The sequence below is a fragment of the Anopheles funestus genome, chromosome 3RL (assembly GCF_943734845.2).
Source record: "Anopheles funestus chromosome 3RL, idAnoFuneDA-416_04, whole genome shotgun sequence".
Taxonomy (NCBI): domain Eukaryota; kingdom Metazoa; phylum Arthropoda; class Insecta; order Diptera; family Culicidae; genus Anopheles; species Anopheles funestus.
In genome coordinates this window covers 70,795,377-70,814,229 of record NC_064599.1, presented here as the reverse complement: position 1 = coordinate 70,814,229, position 18,853 = coordinate 70,795,377, and the positions used below count along the sequence as shown (strand labels likewise).

Below are 18,853 nucleotides of genomic sequence, written 5' to 3'. Positions count from 1 at the left end.
AATCGAATGTGAGTCGGAGTCATTGTTGATGTTTGATTAATTAGTTTTTTTGTTTTATTCACGTGTTTTGTTTTCTTCTCTCTTTCTCGCTTTCGCTTTTTGTTTTCGCGTGTTTTGTTTTGTTGGTTTATTGTGAACCATATCGTACTCGCTTTAGCCGTTTTACCTTATATGTATATAATAGAGTGGTTTGCGTGTATATATGTATATCTGGTTTTTTCCCTTTTTCTTCTGCTTCTTATATATATATGTACCACCGATTCGCAATTGTTTGTCCATTTTTTTATATTACCATAGTCCTAAAATATATTAATATATATATATATACGATTTTTTGTTTCTTTCCTTTACGAGCAGGCAACGGGCGCATTCTAGCAGCTATGTGTTGTGGCATTTATACATACACTTGACTTGGTTTTGTTCGCTTACTCTAGTAGTGTGCTTTTGTGGTTGTTGTTTTGTTGTTGCTGTCGTTTTTATGTTTGCTTAACTTGTCCGTATATTGCAACTTGTTTGCTTTACCTGTAGGCAAAACCATTCTGTCTGTTTTATTTGTATCAATTTTGTGTAACCTTTTCTCTTTTTCTCCCTTCCTCTTATTCCCCACTGTCTAGCTTTGCTGCATCGATTTGACACTAATTGCAAACCTTTGCGTAAGCGTAAAGGGGGTCTCAATAAACCAAAAAAAAACATTCTAGTGCAACATCGTGCAACCACTACAATCTCCCCTCGCGAGCAAACGGAACAGAAGGTAACGGTTCTGGGTCTGTTTTTTTCGGTATTTTTTTTTTCGTTTTTTGGCCACTTTTGTCCCGCACAAACGCCCACAGCCAGAACTGGTAAATGGGGAGCAGGGTTTTGCTACGTGTGCTGAAAAGCGCGACTGCTCTATTTCTCTTTAGTAACATCCGGTTTTGTTTTTTTGCTTTTCTTTTTTTTGCGAGTGTTTGTGTATTTGTTTTCTTCCTCTTCTGCTATATCTCTGTATCTAATGTTTCGCTCTGGTAAATCGATTTTAGCTTTGTTTTGTTTTTATCTGCAACTAGCGCAACATTCTGATTTACTTAACCATTATTTACATGTTCTTTTGTGTTTTTTTACAATGTTCCATTTGCACCAATATTTATTTTATCGTTTTGCCAGTTATGGTTTTCCCTATGTGCAGCCGGTAAGTTTTGTTTTATGTTCCTTTCTTCTAAATTATTGCCAATTGTTCATCTCACGCTACCTAAGAATGTTTTTTTTTCTTCTTCCTTCGTTTTCTTTAGCATCTGATAATTTAATCACACTTTCTGATACCACGTTCCCCAGCCACCTTCAGTCGCTACACACTAATTCAGTCTGATATAGGAAAAAAGGAATCATTTCGCTCGAGGATGTAAAACGGGGACCATCTAACGCTTAACGCCGAATTTCGATTTCCGTTTTTTTTTGTTTTGTTTTGTTTTGTGCATGCGTTACGATCGCTTTTAACAGTCCTATTAAGCTAGCGTCTATTTACAGGATTTGCATGTTCTTTCTTTTGTTTTACCACTTTTATGTTACAATCCGGTTACACTTCTTTTTTTTCGTTTTGTTTCGTTTTCATTCCATCAGTCCTTGCTGGTAGGCAGTTTTGCTTTTTTTTTCTTTCATTATCAAACAGCAATTTTACGCTTCACTAATTCTGTACCTCGCTAAAGTGTATGTTTACATGTGTCCTGCCTGTTTTACACGTCCATCGGCGTGCGTGTGTGAGTTCTAAACGTTCAACGAACATTTCCTCTTGTGCGGTGTTGTAATGTTCTGTCGAGCAAATCTTCGTCCTTTCGTTAAATAGGTTTGTGAATAAATAATTTAAATAATAATTACACGCTGACTAACTCGGCTAGAGGATGCCACACAAACACCGAACGGTAGGGCTTGACTCTCCTTACCATTGGAACTGTGTGATCCGTCCACAACTGTTTCCCACATACACGCACGCACGCACCTAAGCAACACAAACATCAGAAAACAAAACCCGGCAAGGATGGCAAACTAATTAAGGAAGGGCCCAGCCTGCTGACGCCCGTGCTGGGAGAAATGGGAAAACGGAGGAAAGGAAGAAATAAAATGGTTCAGAAAACACATGACACTGATTCCACGCCGGTGCGAAGCATCCCGAGGCCAAACCAGTATGTCTGTGTGTGCCGTTTAGTGTTAATTATGGCCTTCTAGCCAAATGGCATTTTATCCCTCTTAGTGTTGTTTTTTTTCTGAGACAAGGAATGCAACGATGACGAATAGGATGGCAAAATAAGAAAAAAAAAACCTGTCCCTGTAAAGGTATTGCTTGCTTCCGGGAGGGAACAACACGGAACTCGAATAAGTGGACAAACGAACGAAAAGTGAAGCAAAAAAAAACCCCAACAAAGCTATAATTAAAATGCAATTGTGTATGGCTGGCTGTGCGACATACGCACACATCCCAAACCACAAATTTCCTTCTTTCTGTCTAATACCAATGAAATCGAATCGAAATAAGCCATATTTGTTTTGTTTTTCAAAGTTTTATCATTTCATTTCCTTTTATTTCCAACCTGGTCAGTGTTTTTTTTTATTTTGTTTGAGCTTCGACGTAAAGTTTGAAACACAGTAGTTTTGTTTTCCACAAGTTGTTTTTTTACATTTTAACCTATCTGCAACTAAAGTCTGTGCGCCTCGCTAAGCTGAATTCCATTTCCACTAGTTGAGTTTGGTGTACGAGTGTTTTTCTTTTTCTTTTGTTTCAGTGTATTTGTCTACCTCTCATTTTCCACCCTTTTCTCTCTTTCTCTTGACCACTCTTGCATCACTTTCGCCTGTTTTGCGCTCACGCCCGGCATTATTACATTTAAAACTTATTAAATATGATATCACAAATAGTTTTTTCTTCCTTTATTTACTTTACGGCCTTTAGCGTTTTCACTTCACAAAACGTCAAGGGTAGTAGTAGTCCTTTTTTCGGGGTGTGTTTTACCATCATTTGCGCTTCGCCATTTTTTCCTTCTTCTTCTTCTTCTTCTTCTTCTTTGCCCTACTAGTAATACTTTAAGAGATGACTGTGTTTGTGAGAGAAAGAGAGCGATAGGCGGGATTTCGAACAGAAATGGTTCTCTTCTTTGTTTTTTTTTAATTTTCGAATCCACCACACCTTCCAAATTCTCGAGCAAATATTAAATTAAATACAATTAAAAATGAAACCATTACATATACATACACATACGGCTTAAAATGGAGCGATGCTTAATGGACGCGATTAAGCTATACGAACAAAAATAAACACTCAAAACGAATCTATAATGTACAGGTGCTTATGAACGAGCTAACTAAAGAAAAGATTGATTAAGAGCGGGGGTTTTGCGTTTTTTTTACAATTACACAATCGGTTTGTTTTGCGTTTTGCTCTAACACTCCCTTTTCGGACGCTTTTCCTATACACATTGGATTTTTTTTGTTTAGCACTTGCCGTTCAGTTCCGCATCCGGTGTCCGGTGACGTACACTAATACCTACTGACTAACGACTAACAGACGGCACGACGGCTGGGTAGCCATTTCATACCAGATACGCCTGCACGTGATGGCCACCGGCACCCGGACCGTGTGGATGCATCGTACCACCGTTCTGCACGGGATGTCCGCCAGCCGATCGCCACGACGGTCGATGTACGCCGGCCGGTGCCATCACCATGTTTTCGCACTCGAGCGTACTGTAGTCGGAATCGATGCTCGAGTAGATGTGTTCGCTCGGTGGCCGTTGTGTCGGCACCTCGACCATACCACGGCGCGATGGCCGCGGCGAAGGTGTTGCCGTTGTCGCCGACGAATAGTTCGCCTCATCGATCTCGGGACAGTAGGCGGGTGGTGGCGGTTGTCGGAACATGACGGCACCACCACCACCACCACCACCACCGCTGCCCACACTGGCACCGACAGTTTGCTTCACGCGCTCGTGATGGTCGATGGTGTAGTTGTTGCCACGGTACGGTGCCTCAACCGGTAAGGCGTAACGTAGCTTCTCCCAGAAGTGACGATCACCGCGCCGTACCCGCGTCACGGTGGTCGTCTTCAGATACGGCACCAGCTCTACATCGTTCTCCGCCTCCAGCAGCACACCGCCGCCTTCCTCCACCACCACCAGCTTGTGCGGACGGCCCCGAAGTGCATCGTGAACTGCTCGGCGTAACTCGCACCGGCTCCACTCCGTTTGCAGGAAGTTGCGGGACAGCAGCACTACTATGCGCCGCGAAGCACGGGACGCTTCCAGCAGCTGCAGATGGGACGCATCTTCCGGTAGGTCCCGGTGCTGCAAACACAACCGTAACGGTGGCCGTCCATTTTCCAGCTCACCCGCTATACTGCGCGCCACTAGTTCAGCGTCCTTCGCCGAGTAGAGCAGGATTGCGTCGTACAGCTTTTCCGAATCTTCACATCGCGGACCGAACACACGCACACCGTAGCGCGAAAATAGCCAGAAGCGTAATGGCTCACGGAACACAAACACTAGCACGGCGAGCAGCAGTAGACAGGTGAGCACGAACGCACCGGCCATTAGCAGGATATACGTTTCGGACAGACGGTCACCGGGCAGTACGGAACGTCCGGCATAAAAGTCACTACACGCGGCACTCACATTAAAGTCTAGCTCGCGATGCACACCATCATCCGCACAGTACACATCCTGCGGGTCTTGCACAATCACTGCATTGTCCGCCACGAATGCTGTCAACTCCGGTAGGAAACGACACCGACAACTCCACGGATTGCGACCGAGCGATAGTGACTGCAGTGCCTGCAGATTACCTTGGGCAGCCTGCAGCTGGAACAGTGGCATCGTTACGAGCCGATTTCCATCGAGCCGCAACACCCTCAGTGAGTACAGCGGTGCAAACGATCCATTCGCAATCGATTGAAGTGCATTGTTCTGAAGGTACAGCTCACGCAACAGGGCTAAATTCTCGAACTCATAGCCATGGATACGCTGGAGCGCATTATCCTCCAGATGCAGTGTCTGCAGTGCCGTCAGACCGGCAAACGTTCGATTCTGTATCGTGGTAATATGGCTCGCGTTCGCGTACAACACTTTCAGATTCTTACGTCCAATGAACACATGGTGCTGCAGTTCCGGGATATCGTTCCCATCGAGATACACCTCCGTCGCGTCCATCGGCACTGGACGTAGACCACCGGCAGCCGTAGAGGCGGCACCCTGATTACCACAGTCAACGACGTTCGTGCCCCAGGTTTGATCGTGGTAGCAGGTGCAGTTCGACGGGCACGTCATCTCACAATCACACGCATCAAAATCACAACAGTGGCAGAGGGCGAAACAGTGCGTTTCGTACCGGCACAGGAAGTCTTTCGGTTGCAGCGACACAATCGGACGGATCGGTGAACCGCGGGCATGCGGCATTATACACTCCACGTTTGGTAGATCCATAATTTTCGGATGTTGCCGCGTCGTAAGATTGTTCACCCGCTGCATCCACTCCATCGAACAGTCACACTCGAACGGATTGCCACCGAGATAAAACTCGGGCAGTGGCCGATCCGTGGTAGGGGCTGGCGCTACACGCAACTGGTGGAGTTGTAGCTTCTTGAGCGCGTTCGCGTACAGATCAACCCGGGCCAGATTTACCTTATCGATGAACGTGTTGGCATGGATCGTACCAATGTGGTTATCGTTCACGAACAGCAGCTCGACACTGTTCGGGACATTCATTGGACCGAGATCTGTCAGCCGGTTGTGGCTCGCATCGAGCGTCTTCACCTTAATCTCCTCCTGCAGCTTGTAGTAGTTACCGAGCGATTCGATGTAATTGCCATGTATGTCCAACCACTTGAGGTTGCTCGGGATGAAGGCGTAGTCGAACCACACCAGATGGTTTTCGGCCAGGTTGAGCCACAGCAGTGAAGCGAGCGTCGCAAAGATACCGTTAATGTCCGTCAGGAAGTTACCGTCGAGACGGATCGCCTCAATGTCCAGGTTGCGATCGAACGAACCACGCTCAATGTTTTGCACCCGGTTTTTCGCCAAGTTCAGCACGGACAGACGGGGCAGATCGGAAAACATGCCGACGGTGACGTTTTCGATCTGATTATCGATTAGCCGCAATCCGGTCAGCTGATTCAGATTCGCGAACGTACCATTCTCGATGCGTGCAATCTGGTTCTCGCCGAGATCGAGTGCCCGCAGCATCGACAGGTCGCGAATAGCGTACGGCACCTCCGTTAGCTGGTTCGAGCTAAGATCCAGCTCCTTCAGATCGGAACAGTTGCGGAACACGTTCGGTTCGACGATGCTGATCAGGTTGTTGTTGAGCGTTAGCTTGGACAGTACGAACAGCCCGTTGAAAAGCCGGTCGTCCAGCGTGTGCAGCCGGTTTTCCGCTAGATTGAGCGTGTGGAGATTGTACACCGGCAGAAATGCATTATCCTCGATGTAACCGATCGAGTTGTTGCGAAGATCCAATATCTGCAGGAAGTACAGCTCGGCAAAGGTACGTGCATCGATGCGGGTCAGTGCATTGTGGGCGAGATTGAGCACCACCAATCGGATCAGCCCGGAAAAGGTACCATTGTCGACGTGGTGTGACGACAGCTGATTGCGCGACAGGTCCAGCACGAGCAGTTGCTCGAGCCGGTGGAAGAGCCCGCGGGGTAGTTCGTAGATCTGGTTACCCTGCAGATGGATTTCACGCAGATCGCGCGATCCGGCAAACAAACCGGCCGGTAACGTTTCCAGATGGTTGTAGCTAAGGTTCAGCGTACGGAGCGAACCCAACCCGGCCAGCGCGTCGCCGTGCACTTCCGAGATATTGTTGAACTCGAGGTTGAGATGCTGCAGGCGGCGCAGCTTCGATACGCCCCAACCGGTCGGCACGGCACGCAGCTCGTTGTAGGCGAGATTAAGGGCCTGCAGTTCCGACCCACCGGCACACGTCTTCTCCGCCAGACCGAGTGCTTCCGCCGACCGGAAGCGATTGTTGGTAAGGTTCAACACCTTCAGCCCGGTCAGCGGACACAGGAAACCATCGGGCAGTGCGCGTATATTGTTGTCGCTCAGATCGAGCGATTGCAGCTCCTTGAGACCGCGCATGGAACCGGCTTGCAGTTCCAGCACCTTGCCCGGTCCCCACTCGTAGTTGCGCGTGTTAACGCTCAGCTTCTTCAGGGCGAGCAAACCCTCAAAGGCACCCTCGGGCAGCTGGAGCAGCTTGCATGACTCGACCCGAAGTTCGCCGAGTGCCGCCAGCCGGCTAAAACTGTTCCGCGGTAGTTGACTCTCGAACAGTATCAACTCACTACACTCGATGTCCAACCGGGAGGTACCTTCGGCACCTTGCAGATCGAGCCCGGTACGTTCGAGTGTCCGTAACCGGCAGATGACGCTAGATTTTTCGTACTCCCACGTGCACTGGGAGCAGGTGGCCAGGGCAAGGGTGCACACAAACACCGCTAGCCGCAGCAGCAACACCATCGTGTTGAATTCACGCGTTCTTCGTTGATGCATTTTGTCGATCGGTGTGTACATTTTTTTTCTTTCACCCAAAATCGAAACACTTCCTATATATTTCGTTTCACAATTTTCTCCTTCTTATCCACTCACTGATAAGTGGGATAGGCAACGCCTAGAGGCCCCTTTACTAAAACGCACCGCACGGATCCAGCTGTGGCCGCAAGGTTGCACGAACCGATAACTTAAACCGAACCAATACGGAACACAACGACGGCACAATAATTGCGGGCTGCTACAACCATCACCACACATTCCACCTGCCCGGGGGTAGTTTGCCCAGGGAAGGAATGGGAAAGGCCCCGGAAGCTTTTGCACACCCGCGCGCCCTTTACCAACACATTACGGCCTTGTGGCGTGCGTTTGGTTGGATCAATTTCCCAAAAACACGAAACCACACCGAACACGATTGATAGAATATTCTAATTTTTCACTGCACGTACTATCAGGATTGGATCATTTTGCATTGCGGCCAACACTGCTTACACACGCACACACACACACACAGATGGAAAGTGGTGTATAGAAAATACAGCCAACGAACACCATACAACAACCCAGCACAAAACAGGAAGACACGGATTAGATTTTCCGCGGTATTGATTTCCTTTTTCCCACACACAAACACACACCGAAGCGCACGCACGCACCCCACCACTTTTCCACGCGAAACTCACTGCGTGAAGCTCACTAAGGAATTTTTGCTTCCTTTCTTTTGCGCTTGGTAGATTGGATGCTTTTGCTCATCAACATTCATCCAAACCGGGGGGATGGATGGGTTTTGATGAAAATCGGGTTGGACTTTCGGTTTGGGTCCACAAGGATTTTCTACCTTCAGATCACGTCCTGCTTGTCGTTTTTTTTTATTTTTTTGCTACTGCCCTAAGTCCATTCGAGGCTTCTCAACTGGACAGACCGATTCACACGTGCAACACGACCCGAGAGCGCTGGTAAGCACTGCGCGGTACTCGGTGGAACTTTTTTTTTCTCTTATACACGATTGCTTAGAAGGGTGGAAAAACTCGTTTTCCAATCCGCTTCACTTCACTTCACGCCCGAGAGCAGCAGCTTCACTTTATGATTTGGGTGCTGGCGCGTTATACTTGCGTTTCACACTTCTCTGCTTTTCACAGACAACTGCTGGTTGTGTGTGAGTGTGCACTGCACGAACTGCCGTTTTCCGTACAAAACAACTGTAATTATATGCACTCACTGCTATCGAAAACGCATACAAAACGGGTGGATTTTTCTTTTTTGGTTGCTTAATTTTCGCTTACTCGAACGCGACGTTTGTACGATTTCCGTCGATTTTGCCCGAAACAGATGTCCCAGACACTTCTCTCCTACGTTTTTGTCTGTACCCGGTATGTTTCTCCGGTTTTTCTAATCCTAACTAATGCTGCATGCACGTCCGTTAGGGTTCGCGTTCAAACTCGAAATAAACTTCCGATGCGTCGATGCTCTGACTCGGACGATCGGTTTTTGGTTGGTGTTTCGAGTTGTTGATGCGGTCTCTCTGTCTCTGGTTTTCGTGGCCTCTCCATCACTCTTCTGTAGGTTACATGCTTTTATTGCGTTGCGTTCTCTTTGCGCGGTTTCATACTTCTCTCATTCCGTGCTGGATACTTGCTCGAAACTGCTCGATTGATACAAACGTCGTGCACTGTATACGCACTTTATTTTACCCTCACGCAAGAGAAAGTGAGAGGAGCGCTTAGTTTAGCTGCAGTTTCGGGTGTGAGAAAGTGAGAAAGAGATAAAATGAACGCTTTTCCCCTTTTCGAGCAAGAAATTGCATTGTGAGAAGCGGTGAAAAACGTCTGCATCTCACTCGATGGTTCGGAAGGCGTTCGTTTTTGTGTGTATCTTTACGAATGAACGTGAGTGACCAAATCGAGTAGAGTCGGGGAAATTAAGAACGCACAAGGGTACTGTATTAGCATTTTAGCATTCAAACAGCGAAAAGACACCTTTTTTTTGCAAATAATACAAAAACGTAAACAAAAAGCTTAATATCTTTAACAGAAAAAAGGCAGATTTGGAGAAATTGTAATACGACTAATACAAAAATTGAAATATTTTCAATTATATGAGCAGAAGAAAAGTGTACCATTGCTATTGCTAACATGGACACTTAATGCTTGTCAGAAGCCTTTAAATTTGCGCGAGCAAGATTGATGATTTCGTTAAGTTTGGTAAACACAATATGGAAGCAAAAACACCAATGAATCTTGTCGAAATCGGTCGGCTTTACTCGATTTGGTTTCTCAAATTCATTCAACTTTCTTCAATCAACACGAATGCACTCCGAACTATGTTGCTGCTCACCGAGTGAGATGATGCATTTTCACCGCTTCTCACTATGCATTTCCTTAGCGAAGGGGAAATAGTTCATTTGTGTTCTATCTCGCTTTTGCTTAAGTAAAACTGTACCACAGCTACATGCTGTCTCAATTTATTCATCTGACTTCATTCGAGCAGTATGTCGAGCAGTCGGCGGAGAGCGGAGAGAATTGTTGCATGAATAGAGAAACGGCCACACCGCGTAGGAGTGATGGACGAGACCACAAAACGGAAACGCAGAAACAGCATAACTACTCGAAATTTCAACCACCGATTGTTGTGACGCGAGGGTGAACAGCATTCTCACCCTTACTTCGGTGTTGAATGTTGAAGCTTAACGAACGAAATATCGTGTTGAATTTGTTCCTTTTAGTACTTGCCTTATAGACACCGGTGAAACATTTTCACGTAATCAAGTAAATCACATATGTGTGGCGAAACACAGACTCCCGCATAGAACTTAAAATAAAACAAACAAACCCACCAGCGGAGAAGAACACTCCAACACGTTGCCAGATGAGCGAGAAGGAGTTGATTTATGAGCCGGAAAGGATTAACCAGCTACAAACCGATGTTCGGTAATGCCGATCAGGCTGCTCGAATATCAATATCACGGTGTACGTGACCTACACCGGGTTACAGCAGATTTTACGGCAGCCCGTATTCCGCGACGGCTGCTTTTGTGCTTTGTATCATCTCATCGCCGGTGGTGGTCATACCAGACTGGTTCCCTTGTAGAGAGTTCTTCTGAGCTTAACTTTAGCTGAAAAATTAGGGGTTTCCAAAGGCAAATAATTGTGCAGATATCCTTCAAATATTAGCTCTACGAGTAAAAAAAGGGGTAACATCAGGCCACGTGACATGATGAGCCTCGCGGGGCAAACCTTTCTCCTTCGACCACGTGGCGAGGATTAGATTGCAATAGAACACACTAATCGCGGTAAAGGTAATGTGGAGATAGTTCCACATTAGCAGCTGTTAGGGAAACGCCCTCACTGGAATCGGTCTGTAAAAATCGTCCAACTGTATACGATTCTAAGCGATGCGTTTATCTATTGGCAAAACAGTGCGAACTAGCCGAAAGGATTATTGTTTTGAGGGTGTTGTTGAGAATTAATTTCGTACGATGAGAAATGGTGGTTGCCTAATGCGTGACACGTGCTCTTTTCTCTGGAAGTCATTTAGTGTTTAATGTACTTCGCTTAGAAAAGATGCTTTTCTCTTCGTATTAATTTTATTTGTCTTAAAAGTATAAAGCAGGATGTTTTATTTAAAAAAAAACTTCTATACGTGTCTCCAATTCTAGCTAGATTTTATCGCCCTCAAACTGACGCCTTCTAAGATGACGTCTTATCCCCAAAAAACCACCGTACTCGTGTGCCTACGCAACACACATACGCGTCCGCATCATTAATCACGCTTTTCGAGCGTTCCGATTAACCCATCATCAATCTTGAAAGCTGGTAGCCACAACACAAAGCGGACGGTCCCGCGACATCTCGGGACACATTTTTGAGCATGGAAAAAAAGCGAGGATTTCTGATCCCAAATCTAGCGCAAACTACATCCTTCTGGGTTGAACATCAAGTTAGAAGTTAGCTTCCAAAAACCGCAAACCCACAAGACACCGGACACGGCAGAGAAACTGCGACACATTTTCACCGAAGGTAGAAATATGTTACCGCCTGCAGCATATGGTCGAACAGCGATCCTTTTCCGTGCGGACCTAATCGAAAACCCGAAATCGATTGCGAGTGGTGACCGCGTTTTCGCTTTCACTTCACCGCAGCGTCACTTAGATGTATCTATATCCCACACGCACATGGCAATTGGCTACTGCGGATGTTGGTAGGATGGGAAAAGAAATAAAGACCATGTCCGGTCTATGTTACAGGCGCAATTGCTTCCAGTGTCTTGTTCAAAACCGCTTGTGCCGAGATTGGACATAGCTACAATCATTTTGGATTCGCTTATCTCTCTTTTAAAAAAGAAGCTGCAAACCATTTCTTTTTTCTTTCCTGTTCAAATGAGTATAAAAGGTAAAAATACTGAATAAAACCCTAAAAATAAAATACAAAAATTACACACTTCAACGTACAGCACAGACACGGGAAAAAGGTTCTATTCACGGTTGTGTGTGTGTGTGTGTGTGGTTAAAAGTGAGAGACGCTTTTGCAGATAAACCAGCAACAAGATATCCTTTTTTTTCTTCGTTTTATTCCACCTTGGCAAAGCCCTATTACACCGTCGGTTCAAGCTGTTTTCCTTCTGTCCCGTTGCTGATAAGGATGAAAGCGAATAGTACGAGGAAAAATTGTCTCATCCGCAGCAAACCCTTAACCCGGACCGGTCGATCTGTGTAGCGGACGCATATATAGGGACGACACAAAGTTACTTCCACCAACCAGCTTTCATCGATCCGTTTTTGCCAGGATGCGAGAAGGATACGATGGAATGTGGCGTTTGAAAAACTGTAAACATCAGCTCAAATTCCACCGAACGAATGGCGGTCCAGTCCAGAGCGAGCCAGTCAGCAAAGCAACTAAGCAAAGGGGAAAATGAAGCCAATTTTTTGTGCTTTATATTCGTCCGTTACATAGCTGTTAACTACATTTTTGTATTGCGATCTTTGCACGAAACGAAGAGAAGATCCTTGACGGTGTAATAGTAGCATGGTCGCGTGGATGACAAATCACACATCGAATGGAAAGTGCAAAATAGCGCGTGGAAAACATCCTTTTTGCGTTATCATTTCGTGACAATCTTTGTTCGTTTTTTTTGTATTCGCCTCTGCACAAGTGGAGGGTGCAAAGAGAAGAGGAATCTTCTTTCTGCAACAAAACCACCAGAAAGATTCATCTCGTCTTTCAATTGACATCGTATCTAATTTTTACAATCGTTTTCAGACGGGCAAAAGAAGACGAAAAACATTATCTACATGCATAGGGCGTAACGGCAAATGGATCGGTTTCTCTGTTGACAGCGTCCCAGAGGTTTTGCTTTGAAGAAGGAGTCTTCGGGAAAGGAATTCGATCTATTTCTTCTCAGGAGATGAAGGACCTCTTTAGCTTGCCGATTTGTTGCAGCCCAGGACGGGACACACGTATCCTGGCAGGGTCCTTGGTTAATGTGACAGATCCATATCGTTCTTTCTCTTTCTATCCACTTTATCCTTCCTAAACTCCCGAAGCGACCAAAAGGTCCTTGTTTTCATTTATTTATGTGATGTTGCTGCTGCTTGGTGCTGCCTATCTCCCACGGCCAAGCGGATCATCCCGGTGATGTTTGCCGGGATAATGGGTCCCGGTAAGGCCTGAGGCCAACATGCATGCATGCTGCAGGATGCTACAGAGGGACGTAAAAACAGTACGGGCGAATTTTATCCTCTAAGCCTAGTAAATACCAACAAAAGCGATGAAGTGGATGGAAAGCATACGATACGATTGATGGAAAACCTAGAAAAACCCCTAAAGCGAAAGAAAAGAATTGAAAAGAGAACCAAAAACGAAGCGAAAAAGTGCAAAAAAATAGGCAGCAAATGGTAGAAACAGTAGAAAAGAGAGAAAGCAATAAAAACAGCACCAAGCCCTATAATGATGGCCGGAAAAATGGTTTTGATCGATCGGGATTAGGCGGAGTGGTATGTTGACGGTATTGTTCGGCTATTATTATTACTACCAAAGACACATTTTGCTATTGCTGGGCTCGATCGAACAAATTCCAAACCCTCCTTCACCCTTCTTTTAAGCTGCTGCTCTTTTCAACCCGTGCAACCCTGGGCAGGCTGCAAAATCGAGCTATCGAGGTTCGAAAACGGGGCCCCAAATTTGTCAGGTAAAAAACTGTCAACTCACGCAGACGATGCTGTTTTGATGCAGAATTTGTCCTGGCAAATGATGACGCTGATGCTGGATGAGGCCTTTAAGCGTGTCGTCGAGACGTGAAGCCTATCGTCGCTTTTGTCCAAACGGCGTTTTTTTTTTCTTTGCTATTGCGGTTTTTGTTGCGGATGGCTTTTCGAGATCGCTTCCTGCCGAACGCCCCTTGATGGGTGAAAGGATTCTTTTCTACAAATATTTCTAAAAGGATGAGTTTGAATTTTTTTTGTTGTACGTTACAAAATTTTAATTTCTCATCCACATCTGTTCGGATGGAAGGTTTAATGTTGCAAAATAAATGAGAAAGTTGCCTAGTGAAAGAGAGACAAAAACGGGGGTAGGTGACGAACCCTCCGAGGCCACGAGCATGTGGGTGATGGCTTGTACGATTCACTTTTCGCTATTCTAAAGCACCGGTAAGCATTCAGCCACAAAGCATTCAAACATCCCAAAATTGGCGGTGGTTGCTTCCGGTGTTTGTTAATTGTTACCCTTTTTATTCTCTTTACTGGAAACTAACAATATATCCGAGACCGGCTAGACAGAAGGAAATAGAAGCGAACTCTTTAGAATAAATATTTCCATCCATTCCCTAAGCAGATGGTTACCATTTTTGCGAACGTTTGTGGGTGATTTTGCATAAAAGTGCAACTGATTATAAACGATGATCGGTGACCTTTTCTCCTTCTTTTTTTTGCCTCGGATAAAAGGGTAGAAGTTCCTCTTTGGGGGTGATTTTTATTATGATGGAAAATATTTTGACACTGCCTTCATTTGCGAAAAATCCCTCGAAGGGTACGTGCCTTGGGAGTATGTGTTGAGAATTAAACGTTTAATCATCGTTTTGCAAACAGCAATGTCAGTTGTGTTACTTTTATTAAATTTTATTGATAAATGACCAAACGCGTTTTTTCTTACTTGTAAATGTGTAGCTTAATAAGCATTTAAAATGAAATAAAACTTAAACTTCTCATTACTTAAGCGTCAGCTGCCATAATTAGTTTTTCTGCTCTCTATATCCCAGCTTGTCAACCATCGTTTGCACAAGAGATCAAACCGTATCTGTTGACTGTTGAGATGTAGTGCAGCCGGCCCTTGTAACACTTATCCTACAAGGTCCCGCAACTGAACAGGCCCTGGGACTTTGTGCAACTTAATCGTCAAATCATCGGTTCCTTGTTGAACGCTATTTCTCTGGCCACTTCAGCGAAATGCGCCTTAAAAGTTGAAGTGTTGTTGTAAATGTAGCGGTCCTATTCCTCATTGGAAGAGGTCCTAAAGGACAGCTTCTTGGGATCAGTTAAATTAGAGCAGTGGGAAATATCAAATGTTACAAGAAAAGAAAATAACAAAAATAAATACCAGACAAACTTGTACATTTCCGGTCGCGGTGGCGTAAGTAGGAAGTGATTGTTATTCTATTCTCGAATTGTAACTTTAGTTGACTACCTAAATGTGAAGAAGAAGGAAGTCACACTTGTCACTGAGCGGACGTCAATGGTGGATGGTGTTGTTCTGTTCTTTACAAGACCCGTCGGAAGATGCGAGTATTCTGGTTTGACGATAGTGTCCACGCGTCCTCAATTTTACGATACAGCTTTACAGCCTCACGACACGCTCACGACACGGAACCATCGACATTGGTACAAATTACTGCTGGATTACTAAGGATTTTCCGTTTGCAAGCATGAGTACGAATGATCCTTTTTGGCAATGGGGTTCCTCAAGGTATCCTCAAGGATATTCCCCCATTGGACAACGAGACCCATGCAATGTCCAGGCGAGGTTAAAATATGAAAATAAAATAAAAAATAACCTCACCACTAGGAGTTTCCTTCCTTTTTTTCATTACAACCGTAAATATGCACGCGTATGAAATGACACGGTTTTACACGCGTCTGCACAAGGTAATACCTCCCGCACCGAGGTCGCGTTACCTTTGCTTCCGACCGAAAGTGCTTTATTACACCTCACTCAAGGGAAGACAAGCAGCGTACGGGACCGAGATGCAGCGATGCATTACATGGGGTCAACCTTACCCGTGCAGAACGGAACTCATCCACGGGAGGGTACATAATTTAACAAATATTCCATTCAAGTTTCTTTGCTTCTCGGAAGAAATTCAGAAAACATTCCATGTACTATAATGAAAAGAAATAAACATGAAACTACAAAGGTCAATCGCACCCGTGTGCAGTAGGTTAGTAAGATTTGCAGGGTTAGCTTGGGTTAAATAAATAAACTGATGGAAATAAAAATAAAAACTAAGAAAAAGTAATGAAAGTAACTAAATCTCTTAAAATTATGAGGACTACGATATATTTCCAAGTTAGTTTGCTGATAGTATTTCTTGTTTAAAAATTTTGCGTTTATGTTGCTTGGAATGCTTTGGCATTTGCTCATTTTTGATGAACTTTTAGGACGTTTAGAAGGAATCATTTTTATTAAAATCTTCACATCCTCTGAGAGCTTCCGAAACTCGCGTAAACCACCTAAATAGGTTTTTTTCTGAAAATAAACCTCCAATTGGACAGGTTTTAATAAAAAAAAACAATAATATGTTTCCTCGAAAGCACGATGAACTGTATATTGTGAAAATGTTCATCATGCTTTCGTTGTTCATGAAAATGTCGTCTAATTATGAGAATTATTTCTCCTAAAGATAATGTTTGTCTTTTGTGAATTAGTTGATTGAAATTGTTGAAACATTATTTTTGGTATTTTTTGGGCATACATTGGTGTTGTTTAAAAGTTTTTGATTTTTATTTATTTTCAATAGTATTTTTTATAGCTCTAGAACGTAATACTTAAACATCTGTAATTTAAAAAGTCATATTTTAAACTTAATTTTATTAATAGCGGAACCGACCCTTACACGATAGTACGGAGCATCAAATCCCATCCAAACCGTACCTCTATCTTAGGAGAAGATATCTTAGTACAGGTAAATGAAATAAAGTAAAGACGACTATAATAGACCAAGACTCCACCAGAAGTTGTACAGCCACAACAGATCAAGAAACAGAATACAACATTTTATCTGGTATCCTGAATATTAACAACATTCGATCTATGTCCTTCAAAATATTAGATAAAATGCTTAGAATAACACCAGCCATGAGTACTAGAGCTGCATTATTAAACTAGGAAAAATATATCACAGTAATAATTTATCTATGTAAACATAACTTTTTATACAACGCTGACCTAACTTTTCACCCTTTTTAATAACTGTCACTCATGTCATAAAAAAGAGAAGGAAAACATTTTTCACCTATCAAGCGACTCATACCTCAATGTCAGTAATTATTACACCAACCGGAGGTGGCTCAAAATGGGGGTTTGATGCCGGTGTTACTGCCGGTGGTCTACCGTCCACATGGTCACCGACCGCACGGTCACGGTGATTGAATGCAGTGAGTTTGTTGAATTTATGGATGCAGCATACTGTTTACGTTCGTTTCGGTTCGATAGGAATTTCCCGCTGTCTACAACTGTGTATCCGATTTATCCGACAGGTAAAAAGCAGAACCAGGCATTCTACCAAAAAGTTCTAGTTAATTAGAAAATAATTTGTTCATCCATCTGCACCTTGTTCAGTTGACCTCTAATTGCTGCCATCCAATAATCAACTCATCGCCCCCCAAAACACGTGTTTCCTTTTCAGTTAGTCAGTTGCAGTGCATTTGTTCGTTCAACAGGGTGGAAGTTTTTGCTTTTAATTTTGTTTTTTCCATCAATTTTTCATTTCACAATATAATACAGTTAGTAGCAGGCTAGCAATTATTTATTCCATTTCCACAGTTCAGGTAAAAAAACGAAGGTAGTTATGGGCCTTTATTATTATGCAAATATTTTATTTTCCTTCCTACACTACGAAATAGTTGATAGATCGAACTGTACCAATTCAGCTGCAAATTTACCAGTTTCTATTTTTTTTGTTTTTGCATACATTCCACAACAAAGCATAACATTCAAATGCAATCCACAAATACTGATGCACCGGGGCGCTTAATTGGCTGTGGGAATATCGATTAGTGCAGCTACTGGACTTGCTGAGGTAAAATGATGGAGTTGATTTTCCTGTCGTTTTTTTCATCTTTCCATTGCTGTCCTGTCAACCAGTTTATGACAAACGCCACTAATGACCGGACCCGAACCAGACGCATAACGAGTGACATTGTTCGGAATCATATTTAATGTATTTTGAGGCAAAAATGCTGTAGATGACATATAGGTAGCACATGATTTCTGTGTAAATAATTTACCTTCTAACAACGAGAGATGGAAAAAAATTTAAATTTTATAATATAATTCAATTTAAAACAAATCACTTTATAACTTTATAACTCTCTTTCTGTTAAAAAAATATCAACAACTGTTTAATTTGTTAAACGCTTGCAGCTATTAAAGTACAATCTTTTCTACTTCCAGGACATTAACGAATCACTTCTACCCCTTGGTAACGGTTTATCCTCCCCGTGGGAACCAGGCTGGGATACATTTTTCATCTGCCGGTCTGCTTAGCATGTTGGCGTGTTCCTGCCGAAATCTTGACGCTGCATCTGTTTCGTTTTTTTTTCTTTCCGAAACCAACAACGCCATCTTCGTTTGACTGTTTGCAGAAGGAATCGTGTAACATTTGAATTGTTTTACATTTTCACCATCCTCGAGTAGGGTGTGTTGGCAGCTCAACGGTCTCTTCCGCTTGTGCCTGATAGTTTCCCAAAGGAAATCTTTATTTACGATTACTCTCGCAACAAACAATGAACACTGAGCAAAGTTGTGTAGGAGTTGAGCAAAAGCAAACGGAAGCCTCCCTGGTTCCATCATACATACGCCTGTGTTTGATATTGTGAAAAATTGAAACACACCTTTCTTAAAAATAGATCCCCACGAAAGGAATCCTTCAGCAATATCGGAACGAAGAATCGTATCGAGCAAACAAAACCAAAAAAAAACCATGGGGGAAGGAAAATACCTGTCAAGATTGCTGTAGGATGTAATTGTAAAAACTGGACCCCCAAAGTGGAAACGACAATTCAATCAATATTTCAACAGGTCCGTGTCGGTACGGTTCTCGATGGGGTCGTTCGATTGTGTGCTTACTTTATC

At 43.9% G+C, this 18,853-nt stretch overlaps 1 protein-coding gene across 1 annotated transcript; it reads right to left on the bottom strand.

The window, feature by feature from the left end:
- Positions 1–22: 22 nt before the first annotated feature.
- On the bottom strand, positions 23–9,239 carry LOC125769788 (toll-like receptor 7). Its single transcript, XM_049438646.1, has one exon. The coding sequence runs from the start codon at positions 7,533–7,535 to the stop codon at positions 3,558–3,560; it is 3,978 nt and encodes a 1,325-aa protein (XP_049294603.1). The 5' UTR covers positions 7,536–9,239; the 3' UTR covers positions 23–3,557.
- Positions 9,240–18,853: the final 9,614 nt, after the last annotated feature.